The following is a 24,654-nucleotide window of genomic DNA, read 5'->3' as shown; positions in this document are numbered from 1 at the left end:
CTGGGGACCCATATGTTGAGAACCACTTCTCTAGCCCATTAATGTCTTCAGAAACCAGCTCACTGCACCAACACATTCTATGGGATTCGATGAAAAGAAGAAAAAAGAGGTCTGCATCATTCAAATACTTGAGACAACATGTCAAGGACAGAACGCCACCAGATAAGATTCAACAAAGTTTATTGGAGTTACAGAACCAAAAATGCCCGTAAAAGACAAGGGCTAGGCAAACATTGACCTTTGAAGTGAAAAGGATACTAAAAATCGTTCAAAAGATAAACCGGATTAAACTGGAGTTTAATCCGGGTTAAACCAAAAATGCTTACTTCAGCCTGGGACTTTAAACAAACAAGAGCTGGTGAACAAAGGTTCAAAGAAACACAAATAACTGGCAGCAGATACTTCTCTGCTACCAAAAGCTGTGATTGAGTAACTAAGAAGTTACTCCTCCACGCAGCAAACAATCTCCGAGTTCAAACACATCAATCAGGGGCAGCAGCGGTCAGCGAGGTCCCAATCCGGTCCGAGGGTCGACAGCCAGGTACAGATGTTTGTAGTTCACCAGTTCCAACGATAGCCACAGGAAGGATAGTCCGAGGTCGTAGTCAGTCAGTCAGTCAGTCAGTCAATCCAGAGTAAACAATTGGCGTCCGTCAAGAAGACGACGGAGGTCCAAGGTATTCAGCAAACGAAACACACCCGTCTTCAGGAAATTCCCAGCAAGAGCCCAAGCGTTCGTCCAGATTACCTTGCCCAACGCAATTAGCCCTAGATTCCAAACCCCATTTTATGCCAGTTTACAACTCCTCATCGCTATCAGCTGTTACCCTAATTCCAGGTGCCTCATCCTCATCCTCCTCATCAGAGCTGAAACACCTTTGACTACGCCCAACAGCATCCCCAGCTGTGGATCCCGTTCCATCCCTCCAGCTTGTCCACGGGTCTAATCCTGAAGGTCCCCAATCGCCTTCCATACTGTCATTGCCGGTGGCACCCAAATCCTCCCTCACACGAGTCCATTCCATGTCATCCTCCTCTGAGCTAACCATCTCTTCCTCCATTCTCTCAGTAAAACCCTCAAAGGAGTCCTCGTCAGATGGTTCAGCAAATAAGTCCCGCAGCCGCTTCCTTTCTCGCTCCTCGAGAGTGTCTGACTCCCGAGGAGTCTTACGACCACGTCTCCCAGAATCAGAGCCATAAGGCTCAACCATAACACAACAGACTCCAAATTTCTCCCTAATTCCATTCATATACTGGAGAACTAGACACCAAAAGTCCAAGATGCGGAATAGGTGTCCTCCAACATGACTTTCTGAAATTTACCCTTGAGAAGGTAAGCAGAACTAATCTATATATATAAAAGAGTGATGGCATCAGGGCAGCGGACAAAACAACAAAACTACAGGCCCCCCAACCTTGAAATTTGACAACACAACCCATCATCCACGGCTCCAGTAAGATACAACAAAAAGAAAAGAAAAATAAAGTCCTAATTAGAGGGAGAGAAATAATTGTTTTTTATCCAATTGCTGCCAGTTAGAAGGCTAAGCTCCGCCCACTTGGTCTACTAGCAACCTACTCAGCCCAGGGGACAGGCAGACTTAGGTTTCACTTAGGCCTCTTCCACAGATTAGCTAATTAATATCGCAAAGAACACCACTCTGAAAACAAGGGAATTCCAGATAGGAAACAATCAGGGACAGCTAACACCTCCCAACAAAAATTCACTCAGGAAGGAAACAGCTAGGTTTTAAAGATGCAAGGCCATTACATCCTAATCATTTCCCCTAATTGCAGCATTCATACTTGCCTCCAACAGACAAAAAAATCAGAAATATTGTATATTCACAACCTTTACAAAATAATATCCCCTGATGGCGCAGCGTGTTAAAGCGCTGAGCTGCTGAACTTCTGGACAAAAAGGTCGCAGGTTTGAATTGGGGGAGAGGAGAGAGCCCCCACTGTTAGCCCCAGCTTCTGCCAACCCAGAAGTTCGAAAACATGCAAATGAGAGTAGATGAATAGGTACTGCTCCAGCGGGAAGATAACGGCGCTCCATGCAGTCATCCAACATGACCTTGGAGGAGTCTACGGACAACGCCGGCTCTTCGGCTTAGAAATGGAGATGAGCACCAACCCCCAGAGTCAGACATGACTGCACTTAATGTCAGGGGAAAACCTTTACCCTTGACCTTAACTACCACCAATTCCTCAGTACTTTATTTCCCATACCACCATACTTTGCCACAGCAACGCGTGGCCGGGCACAGCTAGTAGGGGTATATTTCCTTTGTCCAGTTCCTAGCAAACATCACTGACCAAGACCTTTGCATATCTATACACATAATAAAAGTGAAAAATGTGTATGTGTGTATGTGGCAGAGGGGTCCACTTACACAGACAACCTCTCGCCTCCACAAACAACTATAGTTCCACTGAGCAGGAGACACCAATGGCCCTCCCTCCACTGACATGAAGGTTATAGTGAGCAACATGAACATGTAGTCCAAACCCTACCAGTGTCCTTCACAAATACCATTCTACCCCCCACCCAAGTCAAGGCTTTCATGCCGGGACAATTTCATCCTAGATGTTCTGTTTTTCCACCAGAATGCACATCACAGGTTTCCTTAATTTGCATGGCTCCACCTACTGCCTCTGCCTTAACCCTTTCCTACCCTTTCCTATGGCACACACAGGAACTAATTAGCAACTGAACAAGAGGTTTGGGGGAGAATTCACCATAATTTACAGGAGTTGTACTTGACCTACACCCAGAGAGCACTGTGAACCCTACCAACAATGCATCTGGATCACACTTGCCATGAATGATGGGACTTGCAGTACCTTCAATGATACTGTGTCCCCCACCAACAATGGACTAGGACCAAACTTGGCACAGAGAAGCCCCATGACCAACTGAACATACTGCAGGGATTAGTGGGAATGGACCTTGATTTTGGGAGTTATAGTTCATCCTGAACCCAGATGACATCAGATCTGGACAAAACATGGCACACAGACCCAACATGGCCAACAGTGCATACAGGCCTGGTTTGGGGCTTGCTCAGAGCTGAGAAAGGTCAGTAGTTGAAAAACTGAAATCCAGACAAAGATCTTCTAACAGCTTTAAGGAGCCATTCCCGGTTCTTTTATACCCACTTGATCAGCCTTTGTTTCATAAGTGCCCCCAAGTGTAACTATATGTTAAATTTAGTTGAAAAAAACAAAACAATTCTGAAGGAGGAGGAGCGGGGGGAGGGGGAAAAGAAGGAGGAGATATTACCTGAACAAAAGCCTTTGTCCTGGCTCTTTTCTGATAATATTTAGTTTATAGTAGTGGCGCAGGGCTCTAGACATCTTCTCATATGTCATATTTGTTCTGTTCTATTCATTTCAGGGTTTAGAAAAAGAAAAAGAAAATCATTATATTGGAACAAAAATGTGACATTAAAAAGAGATTGTAACATTTTGGTGGAATTATATACATAAAACATAGCTGATTGCAACAGTGAAGGCAAAACCAAGAGTCAAACAGGATATTACAGACTTCATTATCTCCATTACTGTGACTTTATAATAGTTTTATACAAACAAATTTACTATCATCATGGCCATTAACTGGTTGCACAGGAACAGACTGTATATGAAAAGTATTTCTGTACGTTCAAATGTAAACTCCATTTAGCATTCTGGGTTAGATCAAAAACACTATTAATTCACACCAACACTTGTTGTACTAATACTAGGCTGCTTTTTACCTTATGGTTTCCCCACAGCCGGGCCAGCCCATTGGGATCCACTATTCGAAATATTTTGGATTCCCTGTCCTCCCATCGGATGAAGTTTTCGTACCGGGGATCTGACAGCAGCTGATAGACATAATCCCAAAGGAGTCTGCAGTCTGTGAAGAAAAGGACACAGAAGTTTTTAGAAAGCTCCAGCCTAAGAATGAATTGGGCAATTTCCCACGACTGATTCCTCAAAAGGCATGATGCTCACAATTCCGATTTCAGTTTAAGCACTGCTTTTGGGAGCAGGCACAATTCCATTTGAATCAGCACTTGCAATTGCAGTTATTAAAAATCCCGGGAAAACCACAAGTTGGGAATTAAGGGGATGGCCTCCCCCTTTGACACAGAAGACCAACTGCCTGGCTTACCTACTCTGAAATATCCTTTGATTTTATATTTGTATTGCTCTGGCATTCATTGTCTATTTAGGTTCCTTATACATCCAATAGATGTACATTTCTTTCGATTATAGCCCACTTGTCTTATAGCCCACTTATATATTGATCTGTCACACATCAATATAAATAGACATCAATATAAATATTTCTCTAAATACAAACAGTACAACCTCCATACTAGTAGGGTGGGACTAATATCCATGATTTCACTACTTCCATCTGAAAAAAATGGAATTTTCTAGACCCTCCAAGGTAAATCTATGGTAACGTCCAGCAGAAAGTGTTCCTTTGAATAGAATCCACTAACATTCATAGTTTCCTCTTTCCGCAGTAAGTTCTAGAACATATTCCCCATGGATACAGTGGTTGTATTGTATGGTTGAAGGTCATTTTTGCTATAATGTCTACACTTCCTTGTTTCTACAAATTTATTAATTCACATTCTCTTACCAGATGAGTGTAGAAAACACAGGTGGTCACATGAAGCCCACAGATACTATGTTGTGTGTATTTAAGCTTCCAAACTTGCCCCCCTACCTGCTTAGTATTCAAGTGTGCATAATACAACTGAAGAAGCACAGACAGTCCAGCTCCCTTCAATTCAGACCTTGAGGCTAAGTCCACAACACAATCCTGCATATGTAGGTTTTCCTTCTACAAATGTTCACACCTAGCACATGAAGTTCAGGACTAAGGGAGGCCATGCATGAAGCTAACATTATATCCAAAGTGGTTTGTGACACATTCTTTCTTCTCCGTCTTGCCCATTGCCATTGGATGGGAGAATCACAAAGTCACAATGTTGCATTCTGGTATACAGTTGGGACACCACTTTCAACAGAAGAAGAAATATCTGCTCCAACATTGATTTTCTGTTTAGCCAGGCAGTTCTACAGACAGCCCAAAAAACACGAACCAACTCAGTTCTACATACTAGTTGCATATATATTCCTTTGTATAATTAATGAAGTGTAGTCTGTGATTCAGGACTGCTACACATGCAAAAATCTACTTATATTCAAGACAATGTAGGGGCTATGATGCTTTGGGGAAGTTTCCAGGATTCAATGAACACAGGCCTTTCCCATGCTGAGATGCAGTCTCTGAGTCAGGTATATTCTCTAAATTATACACAATACAGCATAAGTTAACAGGCATGGTGAAGGCACAAACATATACACACGCTATAGTCACTGCTATACCAATAACACTATGTAACAAAATGTCAAAAAAAATTGTTCCTGGTTTGAAAGTGTTATTTCTGTTTAATTGTGCAGTACTTACTTTGAAAGTAGTTGTTATACTCCAGAAACTTTGTTTTTGTGCTTGCCACTAATTATATTGAATTGGTTGAGACTCAATGAGATATTAATTGAAAAGCTAAAGCAAAATATGCTGCAGGATGTCCTGCAAAAGATAGCTCATGTAGTTTAATGAAGTTTTTCCAAAACCAATTAGGAAATGACATTTATATCCCAGGAACAAAAAATGGGTTACCTAGTGTAATCCATATGTATGTGAGTGACATTTTTCTTTGCTCAGCATTTGCATAAAACCTGCAAAAGCACTGCAATTACTCCAGAGCTATTAAGCAATTAAATACCTCCTTTTTTCATAATTGGAATGAAATTTCCCCCTGATAAATACTCTAGATCTTTAATTAAAGGTCTAACAGATTACTTAGATTTTGTTTTCCTTCTCCTTCTTCCCCTTTCATTACCAGTGTTTTAAGACACAAGAAGTGAAGAACTGAAGTGTACAGAATAGCCAAATGGAATGAGAAATTCAGAATCCTGGAAGGGCAATCACATATTGCAAACAAAGCCAACGAAGTGTCACATTGCAAAGGCAGCATTTTAATCTTGAAAATGAACAGATGAATTTCTCACTCTGTCTTTAGCATACAATACCCAGCAGTAAGGCTGCTTCCTACTTTTAAAACAGTTAACAATGTTCTATACCAGTGGTTCCCAAACTTATTTGGCCTACCGCCCCCTTTCAGAAAAAAAATTACTCAGCGCCCCCCTGGAAAGGGGGTGTGGCTTAGAGGGGTGGGCGTGGCTCCTGCTCCAGAGGGCAGTGCTGAGCCTCCCCCTAGTCCAAGATGCAGGGCTGGGAGGGGGAGGTGGGCGGGGTCACAAATGGGCGTGGTTACGAGCTCTGAGGCAGGGCTGAGCTTCTATCCCTGTCCTGCGGTGCCTGCCAGGACACAGGGGGAGGGGCTAGAGGAGGGGACAGGGCCTCTTTCCAAGTGTCTGACGGGACTGAACCTCTATGCCCCGCCCCCATGTTCTAACAAGCGCCTCAGGGGTGGTATACAGAGGTGCTTGGGAAGAGGCCCCACCCCCACTCCTAGCCCCGCCCTTTAGTCGTAAAAGGCCTCTCAGGAGAGGCTCAGCCCTGTCTCGGGCTCTTGGAAGGAGGCCCCACTCCCTTCCCTAGCTCCGCCCTCTGTGTCCCAACAAGCGCCTCAGGAGTGGTATAGATTCTCAGCCCTATCTCGGGCTCTTGGGAAACAGCCACGCCCACTCCTCTAGCTCCGCCCCATGTCCTAACAGGCGCCTCAGGGGCTCAGTCCTGTCTCAGGCACTTGGGCAGAGGCCCCGCCCCTCCCCTGGCCCCGCCCCTGTGTCCTAATAGGTGCCATCACTGCCCCCCTGGATCGCTGCAGTGCCCACCAGGGGGTGGTAGCACCCACTTTGGGAATCACTGTTTTATACCCTAAGCCATCAAAGGCATTCATGTCAATAGGAAGGAGCCACAGTGGCACAATGGGTTAAACCCTTGTATCGACTGAACTGCTGACTTGAAGGTTGGAGGTTTGAATCCATGAGACGGGGCGAGCTCCGTCCATCAGCTCTAGCCCCCCATGTGGGGACATGAGAGAAGCCCATCACAGATGGTAATACATCCAGGCATCCCTTGGGCAACGTCTTTGAAGACAGCTGATTGTCTCACACCAGAAGCGACTTGCCTTAATTAGCTTCTGAAATCATTAAAAAATGTCAATAGGAAAACAATTTTAAAAAATGCTCAACACCAGTAGAGACATAATAGCCACCAACTCAAAAAAAGTCTGGCTGGATTATTTCTTATGTCCTTATGCTCGCAACTTGAGGTAGAATATTACATGTAAGGATCCTCCAAGGACATAAGAAATAAGACAGCAGAGCATCAAGATATACTACCTAAAGCAAACAGAGGGAACTCCAGGATTACCTGAAGAAGGTCACCAAAACTGGATGCATACCCGGGAGACCAGTCGTTGCTATTGACATGGAACTTTGTTGCTATTGACATGGAACATTGATTTCCTTAAATGAGTTACTATTGACATGGAACTTTGATTTACTTTGAATGATCGATTTTGAAGAAGAGTATTACAAACCATGAGAATATTATCAAGATATTTGTTAAAATTGGACATTGAAATATGTACTTATCTGTACAGTTGGAATATATAAACTGATATTACAATCTAATATATAAGTAATTATATCACTTGAGGAAATATAGAACTATAACTTACTTTATAGTATATTATATACCATACTTTTCCTCCTTTTTTCCTTTTTGCAACATGAAATGGCAGCCATGTGAGTGTTGGCTAGCGGCACTATTCTGCGGGTTAAGATTTAATTCTATATTGAGTTATCGTATTATGATCATCATCATCATTCAGTAATCAATTTGGATTTATGGAAAGAAAAAATAGCATTACTTTGCACCAGACTCTAGGAATCTGGAAGTATAGGAACTGAAAATACATAATCAGGAGGCATCAAAGATAAAAGACACAGAGTCTTTTTCTTTATTGTTTGTCTATCAATGGCTCCAGTCAAGGTATGTCTTCCTAGCTTGGAGCCCTGAAGCCAAAAACAGCAAACAAAGAGCAAATTTCCTCAGCAAACAGGTATTTCCAGTAGTAATGTCAAGTTCTCTTGTCCTCTCATGGCAAGAATTAAACATACTGCCTTTGACAAATCTAGTGCAATCTAAGAGCAAATTGCTAAATACAAAACACCAAATCTAAATCGTATGTCAAACATTTTGTATACAATTGTTTATGCTGAAGTATCTGTTGAAATTCTTTTGTGTAAATTAACATGGTATTGTATTTATGAGTACAATCTATCCAGAGTTAAATATTTTAAACTGGATTTAATTACACATTAAGCTCATGTTTAAATCCCTCTCAGTTAAATTAGTAGTGCTAATGCAACTACTAATCTATAACTGGAATCTGTATCTTTAAAAAAAGGTGACACTAAGGGACTGATTACTACTGCTCCTATTCTATTTCATTAATCTTAATCAGTATCCTTAACCTGTGATATTGTGTTCTTTCTCATGGGGCAAACAGCTATCTCAGTGTGAATTTATGAGAAAAGGAAAGACATGAAAAAAATCAGAATGAAATTAAAAGGGTAAATTGGATTCTTGTGCCATGGTTCATACTCAGTCCTCGGGAAATTGTAAAATTAAGTAACGGTGTGTGTGTGTGTGGGGGGGGAGCTCTGATAATTCAATCACAAATCTTTAGTGATTCATATAGTCTGGCACTCAAAAATATAGAACTTTATGGATTTTGCTTTCTATTTATTAAAATTAAGTGATAGAAAAAGTGTGCATGAATTTCCCCAAGAAAGAAGGCACTCTCAATTTTATTACACTATGGATAAAATGGTTGTGCATCTGTCTCCTTATTCTCCGTAACAGAAATCTTTCCCTGAAGTACCTTGTTAGTTTACCCAGGAGAACCTACTCCACAGCAAATAATGTTTCATCTCGAATAACCGGATTCAGCTGGGAAAAACATTCTCCTATAGCATACATTTACATAATCTTGCAATTTCCTTCTTTTGATTTAGCAACAATTTTTCTCCTTTGCCAAAAAAGACTAGAAACACCTTTTGTGTTCCCTCTAAGTATTATTTTTCTTTTTAATTAATATATTGGGGGAAAGTCCACTTTCTTGAGATTTGTCTTGTTGAATCAGATTGTTCCAAAGCTATCTGAAAAGAGCAGTTAACTACTTAAGATTTAAGGTAGTTGGAGCCCTGGAGCACTTCCAGAAAACACTATCTCCTTTTGTACAGGGATTCAAAGCCCCCTCTCAGACTCAAAGGAGGGGGGGCAGCTTTGAGCACTTTCGGTGGATGGTTTTCTCGAAACCATGTCTAGCTGAAAAATGGGGCCAAGATGGGCAGAAGGCACTGGGTGTGCAAGTAGAAAGACCTTCAGTCCTTCTTGATCCAGGAGCAACTCTCTCTAGACAGCTTTACCATAAAGGAATGTGTGTGTCTTTGATTGTATTTACTATCACCACCACCACTAGCTACTGCAAACCCAGGAACGCTCCTTCAGTTGCATTAATGACAAGCTAGTCATGCCCACACCTCCCATGCCATGTAGTCTCTCCTAATCCTGTGCACTGTAGGGTTAGTGGATGCAACCTTTTCCTTTAGCTCATTTTTTCTCCAATAGCTATTGGGCACTGCCGAAAGGACCTAGTTGGGGAAGTACTGCTCATATAATTCTGAATGTTCTGCCATATAAATAAAATAAATCAAATTCTTATAAGTAGAAAAAGAGGATCATATAAAGGATACTGCTAAACAAATACCTTTCTCCTTGATTTTCTACAATGAAGAATCTTTGTTCTTTTTTGTGGTATGGAGGAGGACTTGTTCCTCCTCTCCTTCCTATCCTGAAGTGATACAACTTGGAAGAACTAGGCTATAAGGAACCCATGGTAAATTACTGCTTTGGAAATGGTAAGCTTTTGATCATTTTTAAAAATGAAGGATTGGGTACATGGAAAGTCAATTATGTTCTGTCTATACTTTTATATACATTCTGAAACACTACATCAAGCTGCAAATCAAATTATGAGACTTCAGTACATTTACACCTATCTTTGACTATGTCTTGGCTGAATTACAGCAATCAATAATAAACCTTCTGCCCATTTGTTTTACAAATTGGTTTGGCTGGAAGCATGGTATTACCCCAACTTAAGGGCCTTAAAATGTGGAAATTCATATTAAACATTGAGATAAACCACTCATCCACACATATACACACAACCTTACATATTTATAAAAACAATGAAATATAAATACATGTATATATCCATGAACCAATACAATACGTCCTAACATCTATAAAATATTCATATTTGGTTATACTCTCTCCTCCTCCTACCCCTCGGAATTTAGTGGTTAAAGTCTTTAAAATAGTAGAAACTGACAAATTAGCAATGATGAACACAGAAAACACACAAAAAAAACTTTATCAAGGACTGGGAACCATTTCTAAACTTTGTAAAAAAATAAAGGAGGAAAAGTTTTTTATAGAAGGCTTCATATTTGAACCTGGTAGGATTCCTGTAGGGAATTTATAAATAATAAATATCAGGCCAGAAGGATGGATAGAAAAATAATGTTATAGGAAGGAAGAACAGAATTATATATGAATGTTTCCAACCCAAGGGACAGGAAGTCACTAAATGGGTAAAAAAAAATCATTCAAATTTCTAGACTTATACATGAGTACATACAATAAGTCCTGAACAGATGCACCTCAAAAATGACTAAGGCTGTATGTATACCAGCTCCTTTTTCTTGCAGCTATTATCCGTTCTTTTTTGTCATCTTGCTATCTGTTTTGTATTTTTTGAAATCCATAGCTATACATTTTTTTCTTTCATTTACACTGTAATAGATGTAAACTCATAAATGAAGCACTTCCAAAATATGCATGAGGCAGAAAATCAATATTGTCATAGGGCACAAGTTGTTTCCAGAGATGGCTTATAGTATATTTACCCCATCACACCCAGTCCAAATGTCATTGTCTTTCACTTAAAACCTCCCATGTTTTTGCTTTCTTTTCTTTGTAGAAAATACCTCTCAGGGAGGAAACCATTAAATAGTTGTATGCCTTTTTTTACTGGACGAATGAGGAGCAGATACCAACTCTCCTAGGCTTCAGGAAAGCCTTAAAGACATGGCTGTGTACACAAGCTTTTAATGAATAAGAACATGGACTTTACATGACCTGTACGAAGACTTGAGGATTCTGGATGAACGGATTTTAATCTTGGACATTCTTAAAATTTTATATAATGTGATTTTATTTTGTAATGGTACCTGTTTTATATGAACTGTTGTTTTGTAGATTGTTTTATATGAATTGTTGTTTTTACATTGTTTTTAGGCATTGAATTTTTGCCTATTTACTGTAAGCCGCTTTGAGTCTCCTCGGAGAGAAAGGCGGGGTAAAAGTGATGTAAATAAATAAATAATAAATAATTCTGCAAAAAACCAATCAATCATCAGGAATTGTCGTGAGTAAGCCCCACTGAATTGGACAGAAGATCCTTGTGGATTGTGTTCAGTTTGCGAGTTTTATACCTCAAGTGGCACCCAGAATCTGTTACACTCACGTGCAGAGAGGCAATGTTATAATGGTAGGGACATTGTCTCTGCTGCTGTTTGTACTTTGGTAAGTCAGTTTCTATCTCTATTTACCCAATCTCTCCAACAATGAACTTGCTTGCAATCTATGGATATTTATGTTTCAAATCAAATCAGCCCATACAAAAAAAATGGCAAAAGGTTACCATGCACCAGATATGACCTTGGATCTTCTGAGGCAGACTGTATAGGGACATTATAATCTAGAACACAAAACACTAACCTGCTATCCTCCCAATTGGCATTGCATGTTCTTCTGGAGAGGAGACAGACACCATGATGTGGTTCATGTATGCTAATTCTTCACGGTGCGACAGGTTGATGGGCTTCACCTCTCTGTGCAGTCCATCTTCAGATAATCTTGAGGCTTTGAAATCATGCCTGCTGTTCAGTATCAAAGGGTGCATGATAGGACTAGGCATCAATTGAATCACCCTGGTGTTTTCTTGGCGTGGACTGGAAGGCTTTGGAAGCACTTCAGAGGGGGTAGGGCAGTGGTTATTCTCAATAGGAGACACCGAGAGAGGGTATGACTCTTGGTGATTGTTCTCTTGGTTGTGTCTTGTCCCTGAGAGCCTATCAGCTGGTGAGAGACGACGAATAGTGTTCTCCAGTGGTGATTTCAATGACCGCTGCTCTATCTCTGGTGAAACCCTGTGGTTGGCACTGATTGGTGATCTAGAACGATGCAAGAGTTCAATGGTAGGTGGATTGTGATGGATTGCATCCATCGATTGTCTTGAATGTCTATGGATAAAGCTGTCTGTAAAACAAGAAAAGGAAAAATATATATCATGTGATAGGTGCAAAAAGTACACTAGTTCTTATGGGCAAGTAAGGTGAAGTTCCAAGCCATAAAGAAATTTTGTTTGGCTCCTGGTGGTCCATTCATATTTTAAGTAAGAGAAAGCAAGCATTTTACCTGTATTTATTTCTGTTTCTTTTAAAAATACAGTGATGTTTGAAAAACTGAGACAGAAATACTTCATAAGGTTGTTGCCAAATAATATTACATATAGGAACCCCACTAGATTTCACTGGCCTTACCATGGAGACTTTGTGTTGTATAACAAAAAACCTGAAATTCTATACCAAGAGGTTAATTCTCTGCACAATATACCTCATTTTGCATCATTTATTCTAAAAAATTATTCTGGTTTTGCTAGTAATTGAAAATGCAATGGCTATGAAAATCATATTCAGTCACATCTTTAGTTTCTATGAGTAGGGTTGAATACATACAGTACCCAAGCATAAATCTCCTGTTCTAAAAGCAAAGACTTTCTGAATGCTGGTTTCTAAAACCCCATCAGACAAGCCCTGTATTAATAAAGACTAAGCAAAACAACAATACACATACCCAGCTCTGATGTCACAATCTGAATTTTAAAAAGACTGCACCCTGAGAAAACAGAATTTTGCAACCTAACAGTGCTATAGTGTACATTTTCAAAGTAGCATTTCCTACAATTTAATAAAGGAGGAATTTAGTTAAAAGGTTAGTAATCAGAGCTGTTTTATTATCAAGAACAAGCCAACTCATGCTGGAAGTATTAACGAGTACAGAATATCCCAGCCCTCTGAAAAATTGAAACAGAATATGAAAACAACACAGTAATGAAAAAACAGCACTGCTTTGAAGTTGCACATCGAAACATGGATAATTGAAAGATAATTGGTAACAATCTTTGTCAGAGTACATGCAAAATCTTGTCATCTTGTTATAGTAGACTCTCGGTTAACCAGAACTTAAGCAATCAGAACTCTCAAACAACAGGTGAATCTTTTTAACTTATGTTAAGTTTGTCTTTATTTGCTTTTAATTACTGTATTTCAATATTAAAATCAAGCCCATACAGAGTTGTTAGTAGGGGGCATGATACTGTTAGGCCAATTTTTCATAACCTTCCAGCAACCAGAAACTACTTTTATCCAACATCTGTCAATCCCCATGGGTGCCAGTTAACTGAAAGGCTACTGCATATGTATATGATATATGCTATTGCTGTTGTGTGTGCCTTCAAGTTGTTTCCAGCTTATGGTGACCCTGGAGTAACGCTATTGTGAGGTTTTCCTGGCAAAATTCTTTCAGAAGTTTGCATCTGCCTGAGGTTGAGGGAGTGTGACCTGCACAAGACCACTCAGCTGGTTTCTATGGCCGAGGGGGATTCAAACCTTGGTTGCTACAATCATAATCCAAAGCTCAAACAACTACATCATGCAGCTCTGTATGAGACATATGAAAATCTATTAAACTTATGTAACACAATTTTTGTTCCTGGGTTATAAATGTAATTTCCTAATTGGTTATATCATAAAAATGGAAACAGTTTATTAAACTGAAAGACTGCAAGGGACATCTTGCAGCACATTTTGCTATAGTTTTTCAATGAATATCTCAACCAATTCAACATAGTTTGAGGCAGCCACAAAAACAAACTTTCTGGAGTAAAACAACTACTTTAAAAGTTTCAAATTAAGTACCGCACAATTAAGCTGAAATAACACATTCAAACCAGGAACAGATTTTTTTTCAAATTTTGCTACACAGTATTATCCACCAAAGGCTAAGTTTATTTCCACTCAGTAGTGTCTATTAAATGTACTTCATTCCTTCCCACTGAAATAAATGAGAATTAAAAGTTATTAATAACTTGTATTCTGACTTACATACCTAGCCAATTATTTGCCACTAATCAGAAATAGTTACATGTGATGAAACATAGACCAAGTGATGGCAACTCTGTTAATTCTTGGTTTAGCACCCCCAAATCAAATAACCTGAATAACCAGGGTGACAGTCCCCCTGGGTTGAAAATGCTGTTGAATACCAGGTCAGTAAATGAAAAAAACAAGTGCTATCCAGAATCTGATTCTCAATAAGCAAACTGACCTATCCTGTATTACAGAAACCTGAATAGATGAATTTTTTTTTGGGGGGGGGGGGTGTTAATTTATCTCAGTTCTGCAAACCAGGTTTTTCTGTACAGCAGCAGGCAAGACTTGGGCAGTGGGGAGATGGAGTAGCAGTGGTCTATTGTGATTCCATCATCCTGACCAGGTCCCCCAATCCGCAGTCTGCACAACCATGAGATGCTGTGTAGTGTTTAATTATTTTACAATTTTAAGTGATTTTAACTATTTGTTTTTAACAATTCTGTTTAATTTTATTTTGGTGTTTATATGTTATAGGTTTCAAATTGTTATTTGTACTGTTTGTGTGTTTTGCGTCTCAATTAAGAAAGTGGGGAAAAATTTAAAATAATAATAATTTATTTATCAGATCTTGTCTCTACTGTTCTTTGAGAAGCCACTAATGAAAGCTGGGCTCTACTGAACCTTTCCATACACAGTATCAACATGAAATTTGCCAAATCAGAAACAGCATTGTGTTCTGATTAGACAAAATCCACACTGAAGCCATTTGTTTTGATCTAGTATAAGAATAAAATTATTATTATTACTGAACATTCCAAACATACATCATTATCATCATTATCACTACCATGTTTGTTTATACCCCATTTTTCTCTTCATCAGGTGACTCAAAGTGACTAATTCTGTATCACATGTTTAGAAAAACCAGACTTAGCCTTACACACAAAAATCATCTATCTATCTATCTATCTATCTATCTATCTATCTATCTATCTATCTATCTATCTATCTATCTATGTATGTCACTGAATTTATAATTTCTAGGGACCAGAAACCCAAATGGCACCAGATTCTGCCTGATCTTGGAAGCTCTGGATACGTTAGTGACAGACCACCAAGGAACACAAGATGTTGTAGGGTAGATTTCAGAGAAAGGAACTGGTAAAACCACCTCTGAGTATTCCTTGCCTAAGAAAACACATGAAATTCATGAATCAACAGGCGAATCAAGGGTACACACACACACACACAAATTTCAAGCAATTTCATAGAACCTGAAATCTGCCCATTGAGACTGCCTTGCACTGCCACAAATTGGTAGCAATTTTCTATGCTCCTCCACTTTCTTCATGCACAGCAATTATTTTTTCTTTAAAAGCCTGTTAAAAAGTGGTTTCTCATGCAAAACTTTGCACACACTACAAACACCATCATACTGGTGGGGAAAATGGGATCCCACCAGCAGTGGCTCAGTGACCTCAAGCTGACTTCCTGCCCATTCAATCAGGTCCACCTCCAAAGATGTTTTGCCAGCAACCACTAGTTTCCTTGTTAAGGTTGAGAGGAAACAACACTGATGCGGATTGTATGATTCACATGGCCAAAAACAGAAACAAGAAAGGTCTGTCTTTGACTATTTATGCCCGTAATATAGAAATGGCTACAAGGAAATGAAGCTTAAGTGCCAGGCCCTGTCTGTGGTGAGTGAACAACATTATAAATTTGGATTTGTGAGGAGGGGGCAGAGAAAATGTTTAAACAGATTTCATATCCAGGTGAGTCAGTGGAATTGACTGAATAAAGTTCATACTCTTTTGAACCAGCTGTCTTGAAAAACTGATTTAAAACTTTCCGAAGTTTCATCTGGGCTATAAAATCAAGCTACTTATAAAAGTATTTACAGCACTGTCCACAAAGATGCAAGACAGAGACTGGAGTTTGGATTCTTAGGAAATAAACTTGCGTATGAGCTGCTCCACTTCAGGACTGTATGACTGATTGCTGCCCTATAAAAACATTTTCCTCCACAAAGAAAACAATATTCTGTGCAGAGAAAGGATTCACATGTGGGACTGAAGAGAGACAAAAAAGAAAATGCAGATGGCAGAAAGAAGGTCTCTAGCTCAGACTTCTGACATATTAGCTTTTCTATATGTAAGAGCTTTTACTGAAAAGCTGTCCCTTGAATCCTCCCATTCCTAGTGAATCATGTCATTACCTGCAACTTACACTTGAACTGATTTTATAATAATGCCTGCTACATGCAAGATACGTTGAGATGCTGAAACTGCAACTTATCTATTACTCATGAGAAACCTCAGCTTATGTTTCTGTTGTAGAGAAAGACCTATTTTAATTTTGCCCAGGAGTTACACTCAATTGATATCTCTCATTGCTGGCAGGACGGAGTTCTCTATTGCAATTTTCAACCAACCACAAGGGAGTAAACATTATTTTCAGAGGCATATATAGCTCCTGGACAGTTGGTTCATGAAGGACTCTCTCTTTGTCACAAATGTGGTCCCTTATTTTGATCTAAGAAGAAGATAATCTTTTCCATACTGCTTTTAATGGTAGTTATGTTACAGATAATCTGCATGACAACAACCTCAATGAGCTGCTTTTGAACTGAATAAACAGATAACCATAGTAAGGGTAACAATGATTTAATGAAACTCCCACTGGCTAGTAAGCAACCTGTACAATATCAGCAGGAACAGCATACAATCTCATCTATGATTCAGCAAAAAGGCTTACATACATGTACTGTTTTCTCCAGATACTAATGAGTGTACTTTGACACCTACTATGAACAACCTCTATAATAAAGCTGATTCTGTCTAGGAGGGAAAAAAGTCATGATATTTACTCAGGAATAACATTACGTGTATTTCCAACATATTGCATGCAGTACTGTGGAGAGTCATTCGATGGGTGGAATGTAATTAGTATTTCCAACCAAAACAAATTCACAGAATCAACTTCATCAATCAACACTTGCATAAATCCTACTGATTCAATGTGTCTCTACTAATAGGATCTAGTGTTACAATTCAAGCCAATGTCTTTAAGTCAATGCAGAAATTACTAAAAAAATTCATTTTTCTTTTTGTATATAACAAAGAGGAGAAAAGAGCATCGCTGGACACATCTATGCTGACTATTTTAATGCAATTTCAAACCGTATTTTAAAAAGTGATTTTACTGTGCAGATGAAATCCTGGAACCAGTTTGAAGCCCAGATGATGATTTCATAAACCAGAGCACTGGTGCATATTAAGGGCTTTCCTTTGTGTGCTTTTGTGGAAGTTTGTTGTCTAGTCGTCACAGTTTGAAACTAGCATGAAACTGCATTAAATGATCAGTGTAGATGGTCTGCAGACATACCTGAATTTGCTTTTACAATCTGAAAACTTTATTCTTTTCTTATGAGAAAAGATTCAGAAATTTTTTTTTACTATACTTCCATCTAAATTTGGTATGATCAATCTAGAGGTACCACTATTAGCCTGTGGCAGAGGCCAAACTTTCAAAACAATGGTATGGCCACAAAAAGCAAGTATGTATTAATCATTTCAATGCATTATTTCTTGGGGGAATACTAATAATTATCTTGTACTATGGCAGCCTCATGATGTGGTAGCTCCCTAAAGTAAGAAGAAAATGGAAAACATTCCCAGCATTAATTTGCAAAGCTAACCTTATGTCTGCCTGGTCACTAACAAACCTATCCATTTTTTTCATATGATCATTCACTCTGAACTGCTGGAACATAAACATATCACAGGAATGCAATGAAGAATTACATAAAAATAACAAGCAACAGTATGGTGCTATATTTAGTTGAACGAGTTCCTCTGCCAGGCACCGGATGACAGGAAAGAAGTAGAGCAAGTGAGTCAAAGTACACAAGAAGAACTCATTACCTGCCTATGAACACTTGGCATGAAGTCTTTCCTTCCCTGCCCAGAGTCTGTGGCTGGAAGTAATCCATAATTAAACAAAATGCTCTTCCTTGGCTTTTAATTTCTATCAAAAGAAGTCTTTAAAATGCAAAAGTCAAACTGTAATTGTAGTGGATGGAAACAAATCTATGGGGAAAGGATCAAAAGGCAAAAAGTATTCATGAAATTCTTGGAGAATACAATAAAATGGAGCAAAGTAGGACTATTGGGGCAGATCTGAGCCTCCAGTTTAAAATGAAACAGAGGTGGCATGACAACCCTGTACATTTTAGCAACTGCGTTGGCAACCCTATCTAGTATATGAGAGGAACTGCACACTACTACAGGGACATCCCTTATTTCTTATGGGCTGTCAAGAAGAAAGAAATTGAAGCATACTTAGTTCTTCATATTAATGCAAAATAGGAATTAGCTTCTTGAGGATCAGATAGTTTGAGAGAATAGAGTGGGGAGTAGAATAGATGGCTGAACTTCAGTAAGGAAGCCCAGAATCCAAACCTTTTCTGATAATGTTGCTGCTGTTGTGTCTTCAAGCTATGCTTGGCTTAAGCCAACCCTAAGGTTAACCTATCGCAGGGGCTTCTTGGCAAGATTTGCCTTGCTCTGAGACTGAGATAATGCGATGTGTCCAAGACCGCCCTGTCATTTCCCATGGTTAAATATTACAATAAAAATAAAAGAAAACCTAGACACTTAGTTACACATTCTGGCTTCAGAAATCCCAGCCAGCTTACTAGTTGTTAGGAATTGCGGGAGCTGAAATCCAAAGCACCTGGAAAACCAAAGGTGGAGAACCAAGATTCCTTTCAACTGTTCTTTCTGAATCCACAACATCACACAAAATCTTTAAGTAACAGGACTTCATATATAAAAAGAGGTACATTGTCATTGTCATTACCTTCATCATGGTTTTGATGTAACATGATATCCGGCTGAGAATGGATGGAACTTCCAGGGTGGAAAAAAGGTGAAAAGAGCACATGAGAATTCCTTTGCTTCAAGATATGCTGAAGAAGCTCATACAACACATCACCTGGAAGAGAAATAACCAGCTTAAGCATATCAAAGCTTTACAAAGCTAGAAAAAGTTGTTATTCTCAGACTGAGCAGACAATTCTTAGTCTATAAAGTTAGACTGACCTGGAAATTAACTTTTTTTTGTTCTTCATATTGTTATATCACACCCTTTTTTACTCTGGGACTCAAGGTTAGAATAGTAAGAGCCAATACAGCTAACAAATTTTCATCGTACAAAGTTTAAAAAATAATAATCAGAAGCATTTAAAAACAAAGCATAAAAAACACCTAAAAGTACATTACAGCACGTGAAAGGCCATTTCCTCCTGAGCAGTGAGCCCTCAAATGTCTGCTGAAACAAAAAGGTCTTTGTCTACCTATGACAGATTAGCAAGGAGATATCAATCTAAACTAAGGAAAGGAATTCCAGAGCCTGGACATAGCCACAGAGAAAGTCCTCTCCAGTGTTCCAGATGATTCTGTGAGGGTGGTGTGATAAAGAAAAAGTCCTCCTCAGAAGATCTCAAAATATGAACTTTATCTTTCAATTTAGCCAATAAAAATGAAATGCACAGCTATAGGATGGGTGATACCTGGCTTGAAAGCAGTACAAGTGAAAGGGATCTAGGCTACTTAGCATGAATGAGTCAACAGTGTGATGTGGCAGCTAAAAAAGCCAATGAGATTCTAGGCTGAATAAATCGGACTATAGTGTCAAGATCAAAGGAAGTCATAGCCCCACTTTATTCCGTTTTGGCAGACCTCACCTGGAATACTGTGACCAGTATTGAGCACAATTCAAGAAGGATATAGACACGTTGGAATGTATACAGAAAAGGGCAGCCAAAATTATGATAAAAGAAGGCTGAGAGGGAGCATGAAAGTAATGTTTAAATATTTAAAAGGATATCACATTGAGGAGGGGGCAGCCTTGTTTTCTGCTGCTCTGGAGTCTCAAAAACTGCTAAGAGATCGAGCAGAACTGAAAGAAATATGCCATCTGTCAAGTTCCTCGTGTAGATTACCCACCAAGGTGACCAAAGCTGTCTCTGTTCTGTAGTGAACCTGAAACCAGACTGAACTGAATCTATATAATCTGTCTTTCATCTTCTTAGGTCTCTGGGAGCCCTTCCACACAGCCATATAGCCCAGAATATCAAGGCAGAAAATCACATAATATCTCCTTTGAACTGGGTTATCAGAGTCCAAACTGCCATATATTCCAGGTCAAAGCAGAAAATGTGGGATTTTATTCAGCTGTGTGGAAGGGGGTCTTGGAATCATACAAATGGATGACTTACAAGCTACTAACCAAATGTGGTATGCCACAACACAGTGCAGAACAGGGGTTACGCCACATACGAAAAGAGTACAGCTACCTCAAAAGCACTCTATCACTGGGTTCTAGAGTTCACTCTGTAATGGAAAACAAAGGTTCAAGGGCTGTGCCCAGGTAGCAGGTTTTGATGTTAGTGAAGATGATGTGGTGGGCTCTTTCGAATGTGAAGACCTAGATGTGGAAAGGACCATTTCATATAGAAGGGCCTTAAGACATTGCTCCCTGTTCTTCCAGGGCACTGGAGTAAAGGCCTGGCCATGTTTGAAAGATTGCTAGGCCTTCCAAAGGGGCTACCTAAAGGTTTCCCTCAAGAAACGGAGACAGCAAGAGTGGTCATTATCAGGGATCTTGCCTTTGCAATCTAGGCATTTCTTGAAGGACATGGTAGACATAATGGAAATTCTGCAAACAAGCCGAGGATCAGTTTCCCAGAAGACAGGTAGCCAAAGAAACAGACTAGAAACAGGATACCAGCAGAATATGAAAGCTATGAGACAAACTAAAACAGAGCAGAGAAGACAAGACAAAACATACCAAGTCAAGCCATAAGCAAACCAGGGAAAATAATGAGTCGAGGTTCTTAATGTGCTGCTGCTGCAGTGGACTAAAAGGGACTGGGGTTTTGGTGGCACCCAACTACTTATATGGGCTTGGATAGTGTGCAGGGTTGCCACCAAAATCGTACCTTTAGAGCTCTAGACTGTTCCAAGAGGTGCAGAATACCCATTTGTGTGATTCAGAGACCACAAAGAAAGGCAAATTTATTTTTAAAGATGTATTGATAAAAATTATTTTTGTCAATAGCATCAGGATAAATCTAAATGCTGAGAGAATTCATATGTCATGCTAGACCACAGTTTAGTGAGAACAAAAATAATCTACTGTAATAATCTACTCCAGTGTATACCTGCTTCTCTAGTCAAGGTGCAAGGAGAAGACTAGAATATTTCCCCTCATCCACTTTTGGTGAAACAGAATTTATTGTGTTGTCGAAGGCTTTCATGGCCGGGATCACAGGGTTGTTGTATGTCTTTCGGGCTGTGTGGCCATGTTCCAGAAGTATACTTCTGGAACATGGCCACACAGCCCGAAAGACATACAACAACCCCAGAATTTATTGTGTAACTCAGTTCTTGAAACATGATTAATGCTAACCAAGGCTTGTTAAGAAATAAACCAAATTCAAAGAGGTCACGGTCTAAACTGAAAAAATAATCACAGGACTCTGCCTTTCTCAGTACATAAACAACTCACCTGAATGTGGAGACCGATATCGAAAATCCTCTTTGGTGAGAAGCAAAAGCGCTTTACCGTTCATCTCAAAAGTGTTGCTGTCAATGGGTCTCAATGAAAACTCTTTTTCAGCCCACTTTAACCAATGGGCCACATCATCCCTGCTCCAGTAAATGGGCTGTAATCCTGCAAACAATAGAATAATAATTACACATGTGTGTATGCTTTCCCATGAATTTCACAGGACCTGCTTAGGCTGGATATACACTGCCCTATATCCCAAGATCTGATCCACATTAACTGCTCTGAACTGGATTATGAGTCTACACTGCCAAATAATCTGGGATAAGAAGATAATCTGGGATCAGATCGTGGGATATAGGGCAGTGTAGATCCAGCCTCAGGTAAGAGATCCTTACAGGTGGCTTTGTCTATAGCATCTGATATGTATTGGTGTTCATCCATCCACATACTAACCAGAGCTGACCCTGCTTAGCTTCTAAAATTAGACAGGATCTGGTGCCTTTATTTATTTATTTGCTGTATTTATATACTGCCCTTCTCAACCCCGAAGGGGACTCAGAAAGGTTCACAATGTTGGCAACAATTCAATGCCCTCCATAAAAAAGGCATAACACATCAAAGTGACCCTCCCCTAATAAAACATTAAACATTATTAAACACATCACATAAAATAACATCAAACAGTAGAGTCTCACTTATCCAACCTTCGCTTATCCAACGTTCTGTATTATCCAACGCAGTCTGCCTTTTAGTTGTCAATGTTTTTGTAGTCAATGCATTCCATACATTGCAATGTTTTGGTGGTAAAGTCATAAATATAGTAACTACTACATAACCATATATTGAACTGCTTTTTCTATCAATTTGTTGTAAAACATGATGTTTTGGTTCTTAATTTGTAAAATCATAATGTAATTTGATGTTTAATAGGCTTTTCCTTAATCCCTCCTTACTATCCAACATTTTCGCTTATCCAATGTTCTGCTGGCCCATTTATGTTGGATAAGTGAGACTCTACTGTATATCACACAAGACATAACTGTTGTCCGTAAATAGTCCTGGGTCATATTAGTAGCAGATATGTGATACTTTTTAGTTTTTAAAATAAGAGATTTTTGAATTAGGACTGGGGAGACATAGGTCAGAATCCTATACTGGTGCAAACAGAGAGGGCATTTTTTACCTATCAGTGTTTCTAGAAACATTCACCTCAAGGCAGATAGAATAACTGTTAAGAGTGGAAAACCCACCCCTTCCCAACAGTTGATCTGACAATCTGCCAAAATAAAAAAGATTTCATTTTGCCAGTTACTGGTAGTCTCTGGTCTTGCAATGTGGGAAAGGTGCAATCATTAGACAACGAGGCAGCAGATGCAACTTTCTGAGTGGTGGGAAAACTGCAACGAGTCTTTTGCAGAGGAAAAGAGGCAGGCACATTTCAGACTCCATATTGAAGAGCTACGATTAATAACACTACTGCACACACTAATCTATCTTGTTTTCAACACAATAAAGCAAGGCACAAAATATCAAAACCAGAAAAATAATAAATTAATTCATGCTCATTATAACAACACTTGCTGAATGCTAAAAGCCAGGAATAATTATTTAGGGTATAGAATACAATTTCCAGTAAGCCTGGGAAAACTGTATCCTGCACAGCTGCAGGATCCCTTCTTATAAGTAGCAAAGTGGCAATAAATGATAGAAAAGTACACTGGCAGGATAGATTTCCAGAAAGGAGAACTCTTGCAAACATGTTCTGTTTGGCTAATTTATAAATGTTACAGTGTTTTTTTTCTCAATACATAGTGTATTTCCCGGCTAAACTGTTTTTTCCCCTCTGGTAACCTGTTTGTTTTGTGGGATAGACAACTCTGTTCAATGTGAACTACATTTTGCCATTTTAGCAGAACCACTAATGTCCCCATATTGCAGGTGCAGGTTTGGAAAGGGAAGCCGATGCTGCAAGATTGGCTAAGACCATTTAGGGAATGTGGAAGGAATAACAAGAAAACTGGACCTCATTCATTAACTGGAAGTAATCAGGGCATCATTTTTGGCTTTTCTTAAACACTGAATATCTGTGTTTTTACAATGTTGAACAACTGCATAGATTCCAAGAACATGCATGGCTAATTTTGTAGACACCAGAAGACAACAAAAAGTACCATATTTTTACATTTACAAAATGATATATATGTTTCCTTGATGTGTGATGTCATGTTGAAAGGATAGTTTTGTGTAGTGCATACAGGAATATATTTCTGATCTTTGGCAAGTCTCCTAGAGGTGGCAGATATCTTTTCCCCCTTTCTTTTCCTACTTCTTTCCCAAAGGAATCCTGGGCAATGACACCATCATCTAATTTACCTTCTGTTTCTGTGCACAAGCCTTGTATGACAAAGTCAACAAACATGGCCTTTCCTTTTGCTTTGTCCATCTGCCAACAAGCTTTCGTATTCCGTAATTTAAAATGTTTTATGCTGAGCTGTAAGCCACAAATGTTTTCATCAGATATGAATCTTTGTAGAAAAGAACCTTTAGGATATGACCCCTAAATGAATTTGATATTTAGACTTGGGTCCCATCTCCCAGTTATCTATCTTGCTCCTAGATTCCAAGTGAGCTTTTTTCGTGTCAGGAGTGACTTGAGAAACTGCAAGTCACTTTTGGTGTGAGAGAGGATCTCATCTCTTGTGGGAAGCTTCTCTCATGTCCCCGCATGGGGAGCTGGAGCTGACA

At 39.3% G+C, this 24,654-nt stretch overlaps 1 protein-coding gene across 3 annotated transcripts in view; it reads right to left on the bottom strand.

The window, feature by feature from the left end:
- The window catches only part of etv6 (ETS variant transcription factor 6), a 151,582-nt gene that overhangs the window by 10,269 nt on the left and 116,659 nt on the right, over positions 1-24,654 (bottom strand). For all 3 annotated transcript variants that reach the window (XM_062983602.1, XM_008111370.3, XM_008111371.3), the window contains 5 exons: positions 21,907-22,071; positions 19,195-19,329; positions 11,897-12,436; positions 3,762-3,904; positions 3,287-3,387 (listed from right to left, as the gene is read on the bottom strand). In XM_062983602.1, coding sequence (XP_062839672.1) covers positions 3,287-3,387; positions 3,762-3,904; positions 11,897-12,436; positions 19,195-19,329; positions 21,907-21,970 — 983 coding nt within the window. In that variant the 5' untranslated portion in view covers positions 21,971-22,071. The remainder of the gene's footprint in view (positions 1-3,286; positions 3,388-3,761; positions 3,905-11,896; positions 12,437-19,194; positions 19,330-21,906; positions 22,072-24,654) is intronic.

The sequence above is a fragment of the Anolis carolinensis genome, chromosome 5 (genome assembly GCF_035594765.1).
Source record: "Anolis carolinensis isolate JA03-04 chromosome 5, rAnoCar3.1.pri, whole genome shotgun sequence".
NCBI lineage: Eukaryota > Metazoa > Chordata > Lepidosauria > Squamata > Dactyloidae > Anolis > Anolis carolinensis.
Note: the sequence above shows the minus strand (reverse complement) of the source record. Positions and strands in the feature narration are given on the sequence as shown.